The sequence below is a fragment of the Bos indicus x Bos taurus genome, chromosome 22 (genome assembly GCF_003369695.1).
Source record: "Bos indicus x Bos taurus breed Angus x Brahman F1 hybrid chromosome 22, Bos_hybrid_MaternalHap_v2.0, whole genome shotgun sequence".
NCBI classification, from domain to species: domain Eukaryota; kingdom Metazoa; phylum Chordata; class Mammalia; order Artiodactyla; family Bovidae; genus Bos; species Bos indicus x Bos taurus.
Window position 1 is genome coordinate 15715839 of NC_040097.1, and position 19679 is coordinate 15735517.

The window sequence follows — 19679 nt, forward strand, 5'->3', positions numbered from 1 at the left end:
GCAACAGCCCAGGAACACACTCTTTAGTTTACTTTCAGAAGCTGCTGCAAATCAGAAGCCTGAGAAAGACACCTTTAGTCAGAGGAAAAGATCTTGAGATACTCAAGGGTAAAGAATTCTTCCAAACTGGTTGTTAAACGCCCAGCAGGTAGCACAGTGCCTGGCACACGAAAGTCCTCAAAAAACATCAAGGGGACTGCTTGCTGAGCTGAGGCAACATGTAGACAGAATTTTACATGCTTACGGAGAAGGCAATGGCACCCCACTCCAGTACATTTGCCTGGAAAATCCCATGGATGGAGGAGCCTGGAAGGCTGCAGTCCATAGGGTCGCTGAGAGTCGGACACGACTGAGCGACTTCACTTTCACTTTTCACTTTCCTGCATTGGAGAAGGAAATGGCGGCCCACTCCGGTGTTCTTGCCTGGAGAATCCCAGGGACGGGGGAGCCTGGTGGGCTGCCATCTATGGGATAGCACAGAGTCGGACATGACTGAAGTGACTTAGCAATAGCAAAAAAGAAGCATTTAAGTCTATATTGTCACCCTGCTTATTTAATTTATACACAGAATACATCATGAGAAATGCTGGACAATATGAAGCACAAGCTGGAATCAAGATTGCTGGGAGAAATATCAACAACCTCAGATATGCAGATGACACTACACTTATGGCAGAAAGTGAAGAAGAACTAAAGAGCCACTTGATGAAAGAGAAAGAAGAGAGTGAAAAAGTTGGCTTAAAGCTCAACATTCAGAAAACTAAGATCATGGCATCCAGTCCGATCACTCCATGGCAAATAGACAGGGAAACAGTGGAAACAGTGTCAGACTTTATTTTTCTGGGCTCCAAAATCACTGCAGATGGTGATTGCAGCCATGAAATTAAAAGATGCTTGCTCCTTGGAAGAAAAGTTATGACCAACCTAGACAACATATTAAAAAGCAGACTCATTACTTTGCCAACAAAGGTCCATCTAGTCAAAGCTATGTTTTTTTTCAGTAGTCATGTATGGATGTGAGAGTTGGACTATAAAGAAAGCTGAGCACCAAAGAATTGATGCTTTTGAACTGTGGTGTTGAAGAAGACTCTTGAGAGTCCCTTGGAATGCAAGGAGATCCAACCAGTCCACCCTAAAGGAGATCAGTCCTGGGTGTTCACTGGAAGGACTGATGTTGAAGCTGAAACTCCAATACTTTGGCCACCTGATGTGAAGAGCTGACTCATTTGAAAAGACCCTGGGAAATATTGAAGGCAGGAGGAGAAGGGGAAGACAGAGGATGAGATGGTTGGATGGCATCACTGACTCAATGGACATGAGTTTGAGTAAGCTACCAGAGTTGGTGATGGACAGGGAAGCCTGGCGTGCTGTAGTCCATGGGGTCACAAAGAATTGGACACGAATGAGTGACTGAACTGAAGTCTATGCCGTTAATTAAAAGAAGATAAACCAATAATCTATAAATCCAAGTGAAGCCTCCTTACCCAAGTTTATGTCATCTAACTTTTCTATCTGTTTTTGGAATAGTGTTACCACTATTTTCACTGTGGCTATAGTTACTGCAGTTGAGACCTGAGGAAAAAAAATGCCAGCTCTTACTCTTGTTTAAAATCTCCCAGTCTCAATCTTCTCATTTGTAAAAACTGCTTCAAAGATACTTGTAACATGATTTGTTCGTTGGGAAGAGTAAACAAGTCAATGTGTATACAGAGCAATTTGGTCAACTAGGATTGGTTTTTTTAACAGCTGCATGTATTGAAAAAATTATGAAGCTGGGTACACAAAACAGTCCTGAGATCAGATGTGTGCATCTGCTGTGGGTGTCAAAGGGGACAGTGCAATATCCATACTCGATGTCTGCTGTAGATGCAGTGGTGCACTGCCCCGATTCCTCTCCAAGACCCAGGCACTCACTTGCCAGCTGCCAGGGATGTGCCTGCCCTGAGAACCTCCTTACCATCCCCGGGGTGGGTTGCATCATTGATTGTTGATGAGGGGTTACAATGGCCCAGCCCCCTCATCTCAACTGGGCTCAACTCCATTCAAAAGGTCACCCCAATTCCAGAGCAACTGATAGGAACTGCTGAGGCCTTTGCTGCAATTACAGTTCAGTTTCTTCCTGTGCTCAGTCAGGCTTTCCTTCCTGAGAGCACTCCCAACCAACCTTGCGCATATTAATCTCAGACTCTACATTTCCCAAGGAACTCAACCAAAGACTTTATTCTTGACCTTGTTCATTGCTCAATAAAAAGTAGCAGTTCTCATTGTTATTGTTGAACTCTCTAAGCAATTCACACTTGTTTTCCATGACAAGAGACTTCGTGCATTTCTTTATGGGTGACCAGACTCTACAAAGGGCTTCCCTAGTGGTTCAAACAATAATTTGTCTGTAATGCAGGAGACCCTGGTTTGATTCCTGTGTAGGGAAGATCTGGAGAAAGGAATGGCAACCCACTCCAGGAATCTTGCCTAAAGAATTCCAAGGACAGAGGAGAGGAGCCATGGGGTCACAGAGTGGAACACTACTGAGCAACTAACACTTTCACTTTTCACTTTCAGCTTCTGTAAAAGAGAAAAAGTGACAAAGATAGAAAAACTTAAATCAATTTTTATTTATCATCTAAAGAGTCCTAAGCTTCATAGACGATACTCATAGCAGTTTCCCACTTTGCCACTTATTAATTTACTCTAATTTTAAAAACATGAGAGAACAGGAGATGATAGAATATCTTGTTTACAAAATACACATGAAGCTTAGTTTATTGTGAGGGGTAATTTTATGTCATCTTAGATAGTATATCTAAAATCCAACACTGAGAAAGCACAGGCCTAATCTTTGGACTTTTGGGTTAATGGTTCAAATCCTACTGAAGGCAGATGTATCTTCTGGAACCAGAGGGCTACACAAACAGCACTGGACAAGAATGCAGAAGGCCTGGGATCTGGTCTCCCTTTGGCTATTGACTCCTGGGGGTAGGTCATTTGCCTTGGCTGGGCCCCTTACTTCCCTCATTAGCAAAACAGGTGGCTTGTATGGTCCTAGTTCTAGTTAGGAAAACTCATGATTGCTTAACCTTGCAGGGGTTTTGTTTTTTGTTTTTATTTTTAAACAAGTAACATAAATAAGATGTAGAGGGAAGGTGTAATAGCAGAGAAGAAATTAAAAGTGTCATAAATCTAAATTACCAACTTTCCAAACGGGTATCACAGGAGAGACTATTAAGTGAGTAGGAACAAAATTTTAGAGTTGTACTTTCTTTTTGCAAGATTTCCATCTAAATCATTGTCCATGCCATTGACTGTCATTTCCATAATCTGGAGTGTTAGAACATACAGCTTAGCAATGCTCTGGACAAGCCATAAGTCAAACCTAATATTTTTTTTAAATTAGCCATGCCCAGATCTCCACGCTGGCCAGCAATGTGCTGAAATGCCAGCATCTTTTAGAAAGAGGTTATTGATGTCAGGGTGACACACACTGTGATTTGCAGGTGCCCCAAGACTAACCTCTGGTAGCCATATCTTAGGGTAAACCTGCCATAATTACCCTGACCAGGAAGAACCAGTTTAACTGGACTGGCTCTTTTGACACATGTTGAACACAACTGCCCCCTAGGAACAACCAAACCCCAGAATCCCATGTATGTGCATTGTTATGTAAATTTTACTTTTGAAAAAATAATAAGAGTTTGCTCTCAAAACTTTTTTCTCCTTTCAGTCCCCGTGCCTTCAAAGTGTAGGTCCTTTAGTAATGCCTTCATTGTGTTCTACTTTGAAAATTATACTGCACATGCAACGGACTCAAGCAGAGGAGAAGGAACATATACAGATGATCCTAAGTACACACGTTAAAGGTCTCATTTCTCAGGGGCTTTTAAAGCATGGTTTCTAGTTCACAAACTTTCACCTGGGAAAGGAGGACCATCCCATGAAAGCGCTTGGAGAAGCACACTGGGCTCTAGCTGAGGTGCACTGTTATTATTGGCTAAACTGATCATCTGCAGTAATTTTAACAAACATATAAAAATGATGTCTCCAGTTTACAGCCCAAACCTCACCTCAAAATAAACCCGGAGGTCAAATTTAAAGGTAAACACAGGACTTTTCTGGTGGTCCAGTGACTAAGACTCTGGAAGTCTTAGTTTGATCCCTGCAGGAAGGATGAAGGAACCCAGGTTTGATCCTTGGTCAAGGAACTTGATCCTACAGGGCGCAATTAAAGATCCTGCATGCCACAATGAAAATCGAAGATCCTGTATGCCGCAACCAAGACTCGGCACAGCCAAATACATAAACAAACAAACATATATAAAAAAAGCAGACTCTATAAAGCAAAGCCTCCCCTCTCCCTAGAAGCGAAGCATACTCTTCCCTTTAGCACATCTATCTCTAATTCTCTCTGGAGATTACAGTAGGATGCATGTTACCTTCCCCTTATCAATTTGTATTTCAGGGACCAAAGACACAAAAAAGAGATAATATTTTAAAAAGAACTCTAATCATCCTAAGTAACTTCCATCAAAGTGAATAAGATTAACATATTTTAGGAAGACTCCTTTTTCCAGCCCCCATTACCCCTCAAGCCCAGTTATCCAGAGCATTCAAGACTCTACTTCCATAATAACAGTGATTTCACGTGACAGATACATTATATTTCATTCAGCAGGATCTTCTGACCCTGAAAAACATCCACTTTGCTGAGGACTGCTGGAGAGGCACTAATGGATTGAAACGTGAAAACTCTGCAGCAAAGAATAGTGAACCCCACTTTGTCTCCAAGGGGTAATTTAGTAGGTAGATTAGGCAACACTTGATTAAGGGTAAACCTCTCTTTTCCATAGAAATATACTCTGTTTGTACAGAGGGGCTATATGAAGTGGAGGATTAGGTCACAAATCCTCAGAAAAAAGTTGAAGACGTTTCTCAGAAGAAATATGCAAGTTACTGCACATTTGGAAAAACAAGTAATACTTTATTGGGAGGAAAGAAGAAAAACTCCACATACAACAGTTTTATTTACATGATTTCACTTAGCTTCTTGGAACAGTGTAAGAAACGGTGAGCTCCCAAATACATTGCACAGGATGCCTTGTCACCCCTGACAGTCTATGAGTTACTACAAAGAGGAACAACTTCAACTCAAGGCTACTAGAAAGTGATTGTCAAATAAGATTTTCTGAGAATGCCTGCAGGGACCTGCTACAACAAAAGTCATTTTTTGGCTCATGGGGGATTACAGTGTGAAAGAAAAACAAATGTCAAAATAAATCCCCAAGAAAAGAAAGCACTTCTGTACTAACCCTGAGTCCCCTGGCCAATATTCTGTGTCCTCCACAGACTTGCAAATACTTGAGTATTTTTCATCGTCTGAAACCCTGAACAGAGTCTGGAAATGTTGGACGAAGCTCAGTCCACATTTCAACAACGCGATGGAATTCATCCACAACTTAATGGAACTTCCCCATCTCTACCCATCAAGGTAGAAAATTACAAGACAAAAGAAATAAAGCAACTCATAGTATTAAAAAAATCATATTAAGTTCTAATGAAAATTTGAACAAATGTGGGTTTTCCTTTTAAACCTATCTTAGGATGACTTTTTTCATCTTTCCATATGTTGAACAAGACGGCTGAAATGGAGCTTTCCTAAATCACTCTACACCATGCCTATGGAACAGCCATGAAAAACTAGGAACTAAATAATCGTATTTTGACAATGATGAATCTCTTAACTCTGCTGGTCAGGTTTCTTCTAATGGCAGTACTTAGAAGTGTACCATAACACATGAACATAGATCACAGTCAGAGTAACAATTTTAAGCTTAGAGAATTGAACTTAACTCACTGACTTAGAGAGATGAACATATAGATATGAGGCTTAAAAATTGCTGCTTACAACACACACGTCCCTCTGCGGGGGGTGGGGGGGGTGGGGGGGTGGGGTGGGGAGGGTGGAATCTTGGCAAAGCTTGGGAACTTCATATGAACTATATGTTTTGCTAAAAGTTACGCATTTCTGAGGTTTATGTTGTTTGCTACACTTCCTCTGTGAGCTGATTCCAATTCTAATTGGAGGAGCAAAGTAAAGAAGTCTCATTGGAAAAAAGATATGGCTGCACAGAATTGCACAGACAGAAAAATAAAATTGTCTTTCTAGGTTTTTTATTTATTTTTTAGAATTTTACTAAAAGGACAAGAATAAATGGGAACATTCATTTGCTTTTTAAACTGATCACACTTGGGTTTAACCACTGGCAGAGAAGAAACTTTACAGTTCCCTGGGAACCTATAATTTGGAAACGGAAGCATACAAGAACAGACTTTAGTTTTCAGGCAATAAATTGAAGAGAATTCTGCAGACATACAACAGAAAAGGAACATAAAATATTGGCGTGTGTATTTCTTAGAATGTTACTTCATTAACTCAATAAGCTGCATAGGGAAAATGAAGCCAAAATCTACAAAGATGTCCACTGGGATTTCAAATTGGCATATTTACTCAGCAAGAAATAACCAGAAGTTGTGGGCGGAGGGGTGGGTGGGAAATGCATCCCATTCTGGTAATGACGATTTAGTGGGAATCTCCGGCAAAACACCTTGTTGAAAAATGTCCATGTGGGCTCTAGTGGGACACACAGAAGCCCAAAGCCCCAAGGCCAGACATAAATATTATGCTCCATAATCTGTGTCCTGGGGAACAGTTCTAGAGAATTATACAAGAAAATCACGATCTTTCACATCTTACTTTCACAGACAATTCAACATAAACTTGAAAAATGTTTTAATTTTTCCTCCTTTGTGCCCAAAATGTTTTTTTAATGCTTTATTGGAAACTTTCATTTACTGGTGTGTTCTCTATATCTGTATTACTCATCAGCATAAAATAGTTGCAAAGGATTTGTTGCGTGATACTCCCATTGGTCACTGTCTTCTATATTTAAAAGCTCATTATCAGTCTCTCCGGGAGAAAGCTCTAATAACTGAACCTCACATAGACCAGGTACTCTGCTAGGGTCTTTCATAAACCTCATCTTATTTAACCCACCCATGGAGCCACAGAGTGTAATCCCCATTTACAGATGAAAAAAGTGAGAGCCAGAGAGATTCTGCCTTGCTCAAGGTCCTGTGCTAAAAATAGTAAGGGCCACTATTTTAATACTGGACAGTTCAACTCCATGGCTCTTTATCTCTCCCTTCCTGCCCTCTTTGCCAATTCTCAAAAAAAAAAAATTTTTTTTTTTTTAGAACTTTAATTAAGAATACTCTCTATTCCTATATATTGTGGGTATCTCCTCTGAGGAACAATAATTTAAGCCACTCAAGGTATTTTCCAATAACAACAAAAAGGAAAAAAAACCATAAATACACTAAACTGCCATCTCTCTTCAATGGGTCAGGCTGAGCTAGATAGTGTACATTCTTAATCTCTACTTATACCACATGAAACCAGCGGGATCAGAGCATGAGGCTGTGCAGCAGAGGCTAAAAACCGACACTCAATTCACCAGCACATGTGCTTCACTGGACCCACAGAGTGCTTTAAAAAAGTGAATCGATTTTCTAAAATTCATGGATTTCACATAAGATTTTACATTTTTATGGCAATCAGAAGGTCCCTCAAACCTAACCCACTCTAATGGCAATATCAATTTAGCCAAAGTTTTGTGGTCCCAACTTCTTTTAATGAGGCATGAGTTCTGGAGTTCCCTACAGTCTCCGCCACTCTCAATTTCATCCATAGACTAAAGCTATTGCAGCTGCAATTTTTCATTATATTTATGTTATTGTTTTTCTTATAATAGAGAAATATTTTTCCAAACATTATCTCTTTTTAACAGACTGAATGACTGGTCTCAATTCTTCACCCTTCCTTATATCCATTTCTTTACAATGTTCTCTTCTTGGACAGAGGGTAGATCACCAAACCTTGACTATTAGCTTAACCATGTGCCTTGAAGTGGGGTGAAAAATCAGTGTTAGTTTAAGACTAGGCCTTATGAGACATAGCACCTTTTGGCTTTCTGTCTTGTGTCTCTGCTACTGTCATAGAAAGTTTTCCTTGGTTACTGATGCCCCTTCAGCCTGAGCATCAGAACAAAACCATATGGAAGAGAGCTGTCCAGCCACTCACAGACCTGAGTGAGCAATAGACGTACCCACCCTAGTTCACTCTGGAGCAGCTGAGCTGCTTTGTCTACCTAAAAATCTGTGAGAATAACTATTGGTGCTTTAAAGTCATTGAGGGGGGTGATTTGGGGGTGATTTGCTACACAGCATTATTGTAGCACTTGCTAACTGATACATCTCTACCAAAAAAAAAAAAAAAAAAAAAGGCTGAAAGACCCAGACATCATAAATTTTCTTACATGCAAACCTGTTTCTTATTTACATTAATAATCTAGACCCTGAAGGCACTTGAGCCTGCAATTCCTGCCATAAAACTACAAACTTAGGAAATAAAGAAGGGTGAGTTTGTAAAATCTTTCTTAATATGACTGCATTTTTAGGTTTGACTGAAATGGTCCAGTTTTTGCTTCTATACTAGTTTGGATAATAAATAACATGGTCACTTTATCTACATTAAAATTTGTCTCCAATTTTCATACCAACTGGATGAATCTCTTCGATCTCTCTTTGGAGTCTGATCCAACAGCTATTACTGTTGCAGGCAGCGCTTTTATCTAAGATTTTCCTGGATATAATACCTATTTGGTTCGTCAAAATCATGAAGTCAGGGTGTTGAAACATTACAAAATGCTGGTGTAGAATAAGTCAAGTTTCAGTTCAGTTCAGTCGCTCAGTCGTGTCGGACTCTTTGCGACCCCATGAATCGCAGCACGCCAGGCCTCCCTGTCCATCACCAACTCCCGGAGTTCACTCAGACTCAAGTCCATCGAGTCGGTGATGCCATCCAGCCATCTCATCCTCTGTCGTCCCCTTCCCCTGCCCCCAATCCCTCCCAGCATCAGAGTCTTTTCCAATGAGTCAACTCTTCGCATGACATGGCCAAAGTACTGGAGTTTCAGCTTTAGCATCATTCCTTCCAAAGAACACCCAGGACTGATCTACTTTAGGATGGACTAGTTGGATCTCCTTGCAGTGCAAGGGACTCTCAAGACTCTTCTCCAATACCACAGTGCAAAAGCATCAATTCTTCGGCCCTCAGTTTTCTTCACAGTCCAACTCTCACATCCATACATGACCACTGGAAAAACCATAGCCTTGACTAGATGGACCTTTGTTGGCAAAGTAATGTCTCTACTTTTCAATATGCTGTCTAGATTGATCACAACTTTCCTTCCAAGGAGTAAGCGTCTTTTAATTTCATGGCTGCAATCACCATCTGCAGTGATTTTGGAGCCCCCAAAAATAAAGTCTGACACTGTTTCCACTGTTTCCCCATCTATTTGCCATGAAGTGATGGGACCGGATGCCATGATCTTAGTTTTCTGAATGTTGAGCTTTAAGCCAAGTTTTTCACTCTCCACTTTCACTTTCATCAAGAGGCTTTTTAATTCCTCTTCACTTTCTGCCATAAGGGTGGTGTCATCTGCATATCTGAAGTTATTGATATTTCTCCCAGAAATCTTGATTCCAGCTTGTGCTTCCTCCAGCCCGGTGTTTCTCATGATGTACTCTGCATATAAGTTAAATAAGCAAGGTGACGATATACAGCCTTGATGTACTCCTTTTCCTATTTGGAACCAGTCTGTTGTTCCATGTCCAGTTCTAATTGTTGCTTCCTGACCTGCATACAGGTTTCTCAAGAGGCAGGTCAGGTGGTCTGATATTCCCATCTCTTTCAGAATTTTCCACAGTTTATTGTGACCCACACAGTCAAAGGCTTTGGCATAGTCAATAAAGCAGAAATAGATGTTTTACTGGAACTCTCTTGCTTTTTCCATGATCCAGCAGATGTTGGCAATTTGATCTCTGGTTCTTCTGCCTTTTCTAAAACCAGCTTGAACACCAGGAAGTTCATGGTTCACGTATTGCTGAAGCCTGGCTTGGAGAATTTTGAGTATGACTTTACTAGCATGTGAGATGAGTGCAATCATGTGGTAGTTTGAGCATTCTTTGGCATTGCCTTTCTTTGAATTGGAATGAAAACTGACCTTTTCCAGTCCTGTGACCACTGCTGAGTTGTCCAAATTTGCTGGCATATTGAGTGCAGCGCTTTCACAGCATCATCTTTCAGGATTTGAAATAGCTCAGCTGGAATTCCATCACCTCCACTAGCTTTGTTCATAGTGATGCTTTCTAAGGCCCACTTGACTTCACATTCCAGGATGTCTGGCTCTAGGTGAGTGATCACACCATCGTGATTATCTTGGTCATGAAGATCTTTTTTGTACAGTTCTTCTGCATATTCTTGCTACCTCTTCTTAATATCTTCTGCTTCTGTTAGGTCCATACCACTTCTGTCCTTTATTGAGCCCATCTTTGCAAGAAATGTTCCCTTGGTATCTCTAATTTTCTTGAAGAGATCTCTAGTCTTTCCCATTCTCTTGTTTTCCTCTATTTCTTTGCTTTGATCACTGAGGAAGGCTTTCTTATCTCTCCTTGTTATTCTCTGGAACTCTGCATTCAGATGCTTATATCTTTCCTTTTCTCCTTTGCTTTTCACTTCTCTTCTTTTCACAGCTATTTGTAAGACCTCCCCAGACAGCCATTTTGCTTTTTTGCATTTCTTTTCCATGGGGATGGTCTTGATCCCTGTCGCCTGTACAATGTCACAAACCTCCAACCATAGTTCATCAGGCACTCTATCTATCAGATCTAGTCCCTTAAATCTATTTCTCACTTCCAGTGATAATCATAAGGAATTTGATTTAGGTCATACCTGAATGGTCAGTCTAGTGGCTTTCCCTACTTTCTTCAATTTAAGTTTAAATTTGGCAATAAGGAGTTCATGATCTGAGCCACAGTCAAATTTAGTAGGTGCCAAACTTACATCTACCAACCAATCAACCAACCAGCCTTCGAAACCAGATATCAACTGACTGAAACTTTAAGGGATTAGCAGGCTAACTTATAAACAGGAAGTACCTAAAACAACAGTAAAACTAAAAAATCAAGTGCCCCCAGAAAGAAAAGTTCTGTCTTCAGAAGGCAGTAATTACTGCATCTGAGTACATCTGCTTCACAATCCAGGAAAGTGGGAGTTTCACTCTCTATTAACCTTAACCAGAGACATTTTCATCAAAATTAATCGTGATTACTTTTTATTGCATTTCAAATGCTCTCCTTTATTTGGGGTGGTCAGGAATGCAACTAAGCAATTCCAGACCATGCTATCTTTTATGAATATGCCTATGAGGTAGTTATCAAGGCCCTTATGAAAATATTGCTATACAAAAGTTCATGGGCCAAAACAAGACATTAATTTCCATAACTAGACATGTCCTTAGAAAAGAAAAAAATTACTATATATATAGAAAAAAACAGAAACTTTGATGCTCAACACATATCAGCAGAACTGCACAAATACCCACACATATAATACATATTCTAAAAAATGCTTCTAATGTTTCATAACCTCTTATGGAAAAACTTGAATGAACTTTCTGACCAACCCAATATAAAAACAGTCAATCACTAACACTTATTTTGAGCACATCTTGTGCCAAGCATAGTTCTAAATTCTTTACGTGCACTGACTCTTTAGTCCTCACAGTAACTCTGGAGTAGGTGCAATGATCATACCCATTTTACAGATGAAAAACTGAGGCTCAGGGAAATAACCTGCTAAGAACATTCAGCTGGTAAATTTGGAAGCTTGAAACCTAGGCATTCTAGCTCCAGAGTCAGTTAAGGAAGATAATAACAACACTTAATCTCTGTGTCACCATGACCAACTGGTTTGTTATGTTTTGTGCTATGCACCTCTGTACATTCTCTGATAGCTCTCCTGCTTGGTGAGCCTGCCCTACTGCTCCATCCCTTCCATGTCAAACTTAGCTCCAATCCCACTGTTCCATGAAGTCTCTCTGCCACTCCACAGGTTGTTTTTTTTTTTTTTTTGCCTTCCTTTCTTAATTAGAACTCTCACTACTTGAAGACAGTCAGATCTGGATTTGTGTCCCAACTCTGCCACTTACTAGCTGAATAATTTGGGGCCTCCTCCTCCTTCTCATATATCAAATGGGATAACAGTTAATCTACCCCATACTATGGTTATAATGGATCTCTGTGATTTTATCTGCCCAGCATCCCTTCTGAGCAGAACCCTCTTTTGTGTGAGGGATATCTTGTCCTCAGTCTCAGACCATGTGACTTGGGTGAGGTTAACCCTTTTTCTCTAGACTCCAGGTAACCATATAAGTTGATCATGGCCTGGCCAATTTATTCATTCTATCTGCCTTCGGATTCCTGCCAGAACTCCTCAGAAAGAACCTTTCTCCTCCCCCTGGGGTGACTGCACTTGTACAATGTAGACTGAATGCTGGTAGCCATAGTTGGCATCACTGCGGAACAGCCTTCCTGAGAATCAAGGCAACCAAGAGTAGAGCACGACGCCTGTGAGTAGAACGAAGACAGATTCCTGATGCTATTGTGTGAATACCTTCATGTTATAAGATCTGGGGTCTATTCCTGGAATTTTCAGTTTACTGAGCCAACAGAGGCCCTTTTTTCTTCTTAGTTCAACTTGTTGTGTTCCTATGACTTGGAAATAAGAGTCCCAACAAACCCAGCTGACAGAACCAAAGACAGCACAATACACAGCATACTGAAAAGTTAATAAATGGGATCCACTACTGCTATTGTTCCTCTCCATTTGTTTCTTGAAGGCAGGAAAACTTGAAGTCAGTTCCATGTCTACCACTTACTAGGATGCTACTTCATACCTTTTCTGAGACTCTAGTATTACCATATATAAAATCACCAACATTACTCTAAGGCATGAATAAGAATACACGTCTGACAAGGCAATATAGTTCTGCAACTTTTAGTTATGATCTCAATTTGTAGGTTCTAATATAACATCTCATATGATTCATGGGAGACTGGTTTCTCAAAAAACCCCGAGACTGATTTCTCAAAAACACTGAGGAAGCCATGGATTGAAATAAACTACTAGTCCATCCAAAGATGATCCCAGGAGGGAACAAAGGACTTGATGCTACCATCATGATACTCAAATCAGGCATCAATGTAAAGGAGTTTGATTGACATCATCAGGGCACCTCCAGAATACAGAGAAAAAAGAAACTAATATTGACTATGTAACCACTTTGTGACATGTTCTATGCAAGACATTTCCTTGTATTTCCTACTCTGGAATAATTACTTATTTCTCTTTCGGTCAATTAAAAAAGAGAATTATGAGTACATTCTGAAATTATCTAACTTCTTCAATCTCCAAGGAGGAAACCTAATATATAACTAGAGAAAGACACTAATTAATAAGCAGAATTTAACATGAACTCCGGCCAACTCGAACTTGAACTGCTCTGTTTAAAGGCACACTGGAATAAATAAAGGAACTTCAAAGCAAATGCCCTGTTTTAGCTTGAATGTTTTATTGAGCACATGGGGAGAGCTCTTTCGCCAAAAATAGGGATGGCTAATGAGGAAAAATTGGTGTTTTCAGTCGGCCAGTTGGTTTCTGAGATAGGGCCATCCATTCAGAGATAACTATATTCCACAGAAAAGACAGAATAATGATCAGAGCCTTGGAGTTTTGAACAAAACAAAACCAGTTCTGTAAAATGTCTGAAATCAGTTTGATGCATCCTCTTCCAAATACCTTCTGTGATAACACCCATACATTTCACTCCTGACACCAAAACAAGTTCAATATAATTCTAAAAGGAAGACGTTTCTGTTTCAAGCTTCTTGCCAACTCTATAACCGCAGCCCTTACCTTTTAAGGTGAGGCACAGGAACCAAGAGACTGTGTGCAGATTGAGCAAGTTCCACCATAACCTGCCTTTCTTGGGCACTATTTTGCTCCGTACTCAGAAAGACCCACTGGGTTCCCTGGGAGTACATGGTTAGTGCGGGACTTAGAGCAAAGGTACGTCCACCATTTCCATGCATGCTTTCCCACAGCAAGGAGTATATTTTGGAGGGAATTGATCTCCAATTATTTAAGGGTTAAGAGGAGAAGGCTAGACTCACCTGCAAATGCTGAGAGTTGTCAGCCATGCTATCCTCTCGCCTGCGGACTTCTTCCAGTAACTGGGCATTCTTCTTTTTTTCCAACTGTTGATTGTGCTTCAGGTTGGCCACCTTCTTGTTCTGATCCTTCATATGCCTGAGAAAAGTCAGCACAGCTTGGTTAAATTCAGCCATTGGAAGATAATGTGTTATCGTAATAGAAGTGCCCAGTATAGAATATTTTGATATGTGTTCAGGAAAATTTAGGACGTCTAAACATTCCATTCATTCAACCACAAATATTTCTGGAGCACCCACTTAACACCAGGTGCCAGAATGGCAGTGAGGCTGCTGTGGTGAACGGGACAGGTATAGTCTTCACCCTCCTCATGGAGCTAGAAGTCCTGGGGGGAGACAGACAAGTACCAAGAACACACAACTTGGGTTTCCATATGTTGAAGGAAATAAATAGCGTGCTATGAGAGATGATGATGTGATTATATGTGGACAAGCAGTATGGTGGGGGAATGACTTCAGTCACTGTGGTCAGGGAAACCTCCTAAGGAAACAAGACTATGGGTGAGACTCAAAGGATCCCACCCAGGAGACACTAGTGGAGGAGCCCCTTAGGTAGAAAGAACAGCAGGTGTTATTCCCAAGGCAGGAAACAACCCAGTTACTTCAATCAACTGGAAGGGTACAGTGAAGCTAGTCCAGGCAAGGTGGGGGGACAGGGTGTAGAAAGGTACAGGGTTGGGAAAGAAGTGAGATAGGAAATGGAACTGCAAAGGTAGGTGGGACTCAGGCCACACAGAGGGCCCTGTGGTCTGTGATGGGGGCATTTACCTTCTTCTAAGTGGTTGCTGTTCTAATTACTATTATTCTTTTGGATCATGTTCCTATTTTGAAATCATAATCTATTACTTTGATTTTAAAATAATAATTACAAGGCTCCAATCAAATACACTGTCATCACGTAGCTCAAGCAGAGTAACACTTTGGCTAATCACCATGTTAAATAAAGCCTGAGTGGTTGGAATAAAAGTTCTTAATGAATCTATAGGATTTCAAAGTGAAAAATCATAAAGCAATCAAGTGAATAAAAGACTAAGGATAGAAGACAGTTTTCTTAAAAAAAAAAAAGGTGTGTATGTTGGAGGGAGTTACAGACTTCATGTGGACTATTTCACCAGCAGCGTTTAGCAAAACATTCCACAGATTTAGGCAACCGTGTCGACAGCAGCTCCCATAAATCTAATCCAACACATGAGGAGACAGGAGGGCAGTACAGAGCGCTCAGGAGCAGTGATTCCAGAAGAGGAGAGCCCTGGAGCAGAGTCACCTGGGGGTCCCCAGTAATCCTTCTGTGACCTCTTCCCAGCACTGCTGAGTCAGCCACTGTTACTGAGCCCTGACTCCCAACAGAAGGGTATTGAGTACCACTGCTCTTGCAAACTTATGGATGAGATGAGAATTAGATGATAAACAGCAAACATGTCCAGATGAAACAATAACCAGGTGGTAGCCCACTCAAAAAGAAACCCTTATTTCTAGTCCTTATGAAATTATATACTCCCCTACACCCTCCAATGCCAAGAAAATAAAGTTCAAGAGAATTGTTTATTAAGCTGAGAAATCTATTAGAAATCTTGCTAATAAAAATATTCTGAACACTTTGGCTCCTTACAAATATTTACAGAACCAACTGAAGCAGTGATTTAAATACTCCTGGTGGCACATATTAAGGGGATAAAAGGTGAGGTGGAATAACCATCCTGTTACTCATTATTTGGACTGGATAATCACTGATATTTCTCAGTTTTAGTGATATAGTATTATATACCTATGAAGCTATGAACTAAGTGTACACACTAATCTACTTTTAGAAGACTGTCTTTTGGTTACTATGTAGGTGTTATTAGGTTGCTTCCTAATTGAACAAGAATATAGAGGTTCTAAAGTTCACACTAAGCCAGGGGAAGCACATTTTCTTGTTGCATAGTAAGTAAGATCAGTAACAGAATGCGATGGAGAGGTCCATAACACTAGTGAGACTGTTCAATTAGAGAACATCTTTATAACCAAATACTTCTTTTTATTACTTTAAATTCCACACTTACATAGAACTAATTGCTAAATATTTCCCCTGCAAGTACCAGGGTTAAATACAATAGATTATTATTACAAACATCATTTGCACTGTTAAAAAATTCCTACATAGTTCTTGAAGCAGTTTGAACATATTAGACCTTATCTCCTGGGATACTGCAGTGGTTTTTTCAATCCAAAAAGAAAAAAAAAATTTCAAAATCCACAAATCCCTGAAAGCTTTCCTAAATTAAGAATGAGTAGCTAGGAAAAAAGAGAAACTAAAGTTTGGACTCTGTGATGGAGGCCGATCATCAAATTCTCCAAGCATTCCTTCAAATACTGACTTACTTAGGACTCCAGTGATTACAAAGGTTGGGTTTTGAATGGCACTGCTTAGGATTTGGGCCTAATAGATCAGTGCAGAGTAAGGTGATAAAAATGACCATCCTGTCTCTGTACACGTGAACATCAAGAGATACATATACAGTATGCAAACTCCTTGACAGGAGTGCTATGATTTTCAAATGTATTTCTATGGGTAGAAGTCTTTCTTAGACTGAAAGTTTCCTTGAAAGTTAAAAGTGGAAGGAAAAATTGCTCTGCCAGAGGTAGGATTGAGATAAGGAGTGGGGTGGGGTGGGAACAGGTAATCAGCACCTCATCTACTAGACACTCTCTCTTCCAGGTGCCCCTTAGGGAAGCCATAAGTTCATGAAGCACAGGTCAGAAACAGCCATTTTCAGGGTAGGAGGAGAGAGAGGGAGGCAGGTAGAGAAGTCATGAAATTAAAAAATTTGAGATCCCTTGAAGAAGAGTAAATGTACCCACAGAAGCTCACTGGAATGAATTATCATAGTGATTTTTACTACCAATAAATTTGACATTTCCAAGAATATAGATTTGGAAGTGACTTATCAGTCCTTTTACCACCTGCAAGAGTAAATTCACAGTGCATAAATCAGGCTAAACTCAGTACAGATCTCAACTGTCTCTAAATTTGAGAAGGTAGAGTCCCTGGGGGTGCAGATGACAAAGCCCTCGGGCAGTACTGCCTCAGAGGACAGTGTCAATGACACCCACTTTCCAAACTCCCACCCACTAGGCACCCTGGCATGCCAAGGCCCTGCCAGAAACTGACCTACTCCATGTTCTAGAAAAAAATGTGGTTTTTTTGGAGTGAAATTTTTCTGCAAGGAAACATCATTAAAATATATTCAAGACACAATGTTTCTTCAAAAAAGCAGTTATTGGATCCAGTGGTGAATAGAGGTTAGTGGGAGAGTACAGTAATAGGGTCAGCTTTCTGTGTTCACCTTAAATTGACCAGTTTAATAAAACAAGTCACATCAATTTTAAAAATTAAAAAGTCGGCACTTTTAAAATTCCAATAGGTCTCAAGATCAACAATGGCTACCATATTAAGAATGAATGTCTGACATTTCTCCAAAGATAGCATATAGATAGAAGGCCAATAGGCATAAGAGAAGATGTTAAAAATGCAAACCAAAACTACACCTTATACCAGTCAGAGTGGTCATCATGAAAATGTCTACAAATAACAAAGGCTGGAGAGTGTGTGGTGAAAAGGGAATCCTCTTACTCTGATAGTAGGAATGGAAATTGGTACAGTCACTATGGAAAACATTATGAAGGTTCCTCGGAAAACTAAATATTAGAGTTGCCATTGATCCTCCAATCTCACTCCTGGGTGTATATCCGGAGAAAACTATAATTTGAAGAGACACATGCACCCTAAAGTTCACTGCCCATTTACAATAGCCAAGACCTGGAAGCAACCTAAAAATCTAAAAGTCTATATATACACACACACACACCACACATGTCCACAAACACATACACAACAGAACACTACTCAGCCATAAACAAGAATAGAACAATGTCATCTGCATCAACAGGGGTGAACCTAGAGATTATCATACTAAGTATAGCCAGTCAGACAGAGAAAGACATTTGTTATACCCTATAATATCACTTAAACGTGGAATCTAAAATATGACACGAATGAACTGATCTATCAAACAGAAACAGACTCGCAGACATAAGGAACAGACTTATGGCTGCCACGAGGGAGGTGGGGAGGGGTGGACTGGCAGTTTGGGATTAGCAGATGCCAACTATTATATAGAGAACTGATAAACAACAAGGTCCTTTTTATAGCACAGGGAACTATATTCAATATCCCATGATAAACCATAATGGAAAAGAAAACATAAAAGGAATATATGGGTGTGTGTGTGTGTGTGTATGTATAACTGAATAACTTTGCTATACAGTAGAAATTAATATAACATTGGGAACTAACTCTATCTCAAATAAAATACATTTTTTAAAAAAGGAATGAAAGTCAGAGAGGACAGAATCCTGCTATTCTCACTAAAATAGTCCATCAAATTAAAATAAAAGTATTCTCTAACTTGCTGTTGAGAGAGCATCATACTTTCAAAAATACTCATTTGATTGAATGAATGCTTGCATTGATGTCATTGTCACTTCTCTATGTTGATATATATCCAATTGATACAATAATAATGTTTGAATTTAGAAACTATGTGAAATACTTTCAAAAACCTTACACCTTCTCAGACACTCAAAGTAAATATTACTTTCACCAGGTGTCAGATCTCTTTTATTTAAACTTTTAGGATTTTTAGTTCTCCTACCTTTAATACCAAATTTTTTCCCACTTATCAGACTTTCAGGGCTTAGCATCTCTCTTCTTTTTCATTCTTCCCAAAGGAAAGGAAACTGTTCTCTATTATGACATAGCCTAGAATATAGGCCAGGAGAAGCATATGTTCTTCTAAGAGCATGTGTATTTTTGCATATAAACTAAAAGAAAGCTTCCTTCTTTTAAAATCTCCACAGAAACAATGTCTGTCATTTTTTAATCTACCTGCTCTCAAAATCTTTAAATTGATAACATTCATTGTTGGAGAGGATTCAGGAATCCAGCTCTGTCATATGTCACAAGAGTCATTTAAAAAGCATTTTTAGAAACCAATTTGTAAGTATACACTGAAGTGTACATACCTTTTGCCCCAGCAAACCCATTTTTAGGCAAGTGGCCTACAAAAATGCTTGCATGTGTGCACAGATACACGTGTACAACAATTTTTGTACTTCTGTAAAAATGAAAATTTGATAAATGCCTAACTCCATCAGATGCTTTTGAACTGTGTGGTGATGGAGAAGACTCTTGAGAATCCCTTGCACTGCAAGGAGATCCAATCAGTCCATCCTAAAGGAGATCAGTCCTGGGTGTTCACTGGAAGGACTGATGCTGAAGCTGAAACTTCAATACTTTGGCCACCTGATGCGAAGAACTGATTCATTGGAAAAGACCCTGATGCTGGGAAAGATTGAAGGCATGAGGAGAAGGGGACGACAGAGTATGAGATGGTTGGATGGCATCATCAACTCAAGGGACACGAGTTTGGGTGAACTCCAGGAGTTAGTGATGGACA

General features: G+C 39.9%; 1 protein-coding gene across 16 annotated transcripts in view; it reads right to left on the bottom strand.

Annotated features, from left to right (window-relative positions):
* Window positions 1–19679, bottom strand: part of ERC2 (ELKS/RAB6-interacting/CAST family member 2) — a 984881-nt gene that overhangs the window by 438784 nt on the left and 526418 nt on the right. For all 16 annotated transcript variants that reach the window (XR_003507771.1, XR_003507770.1, XM_027522882.1 and 13 more), the window contains one exon: window positions 14125–14260. Coding sequence is in view for 14 of the 16 variants with exons in the window: in XM_027522882.1 (XP_027378683.1) it covers window positions 14125–14260 (136 nt within the window). In the remaining 2 variants the exon portion in view is untranslated. The remainder of the gene's footprint in view (window positions 1–14124; window positions 14261–19679) is intronic.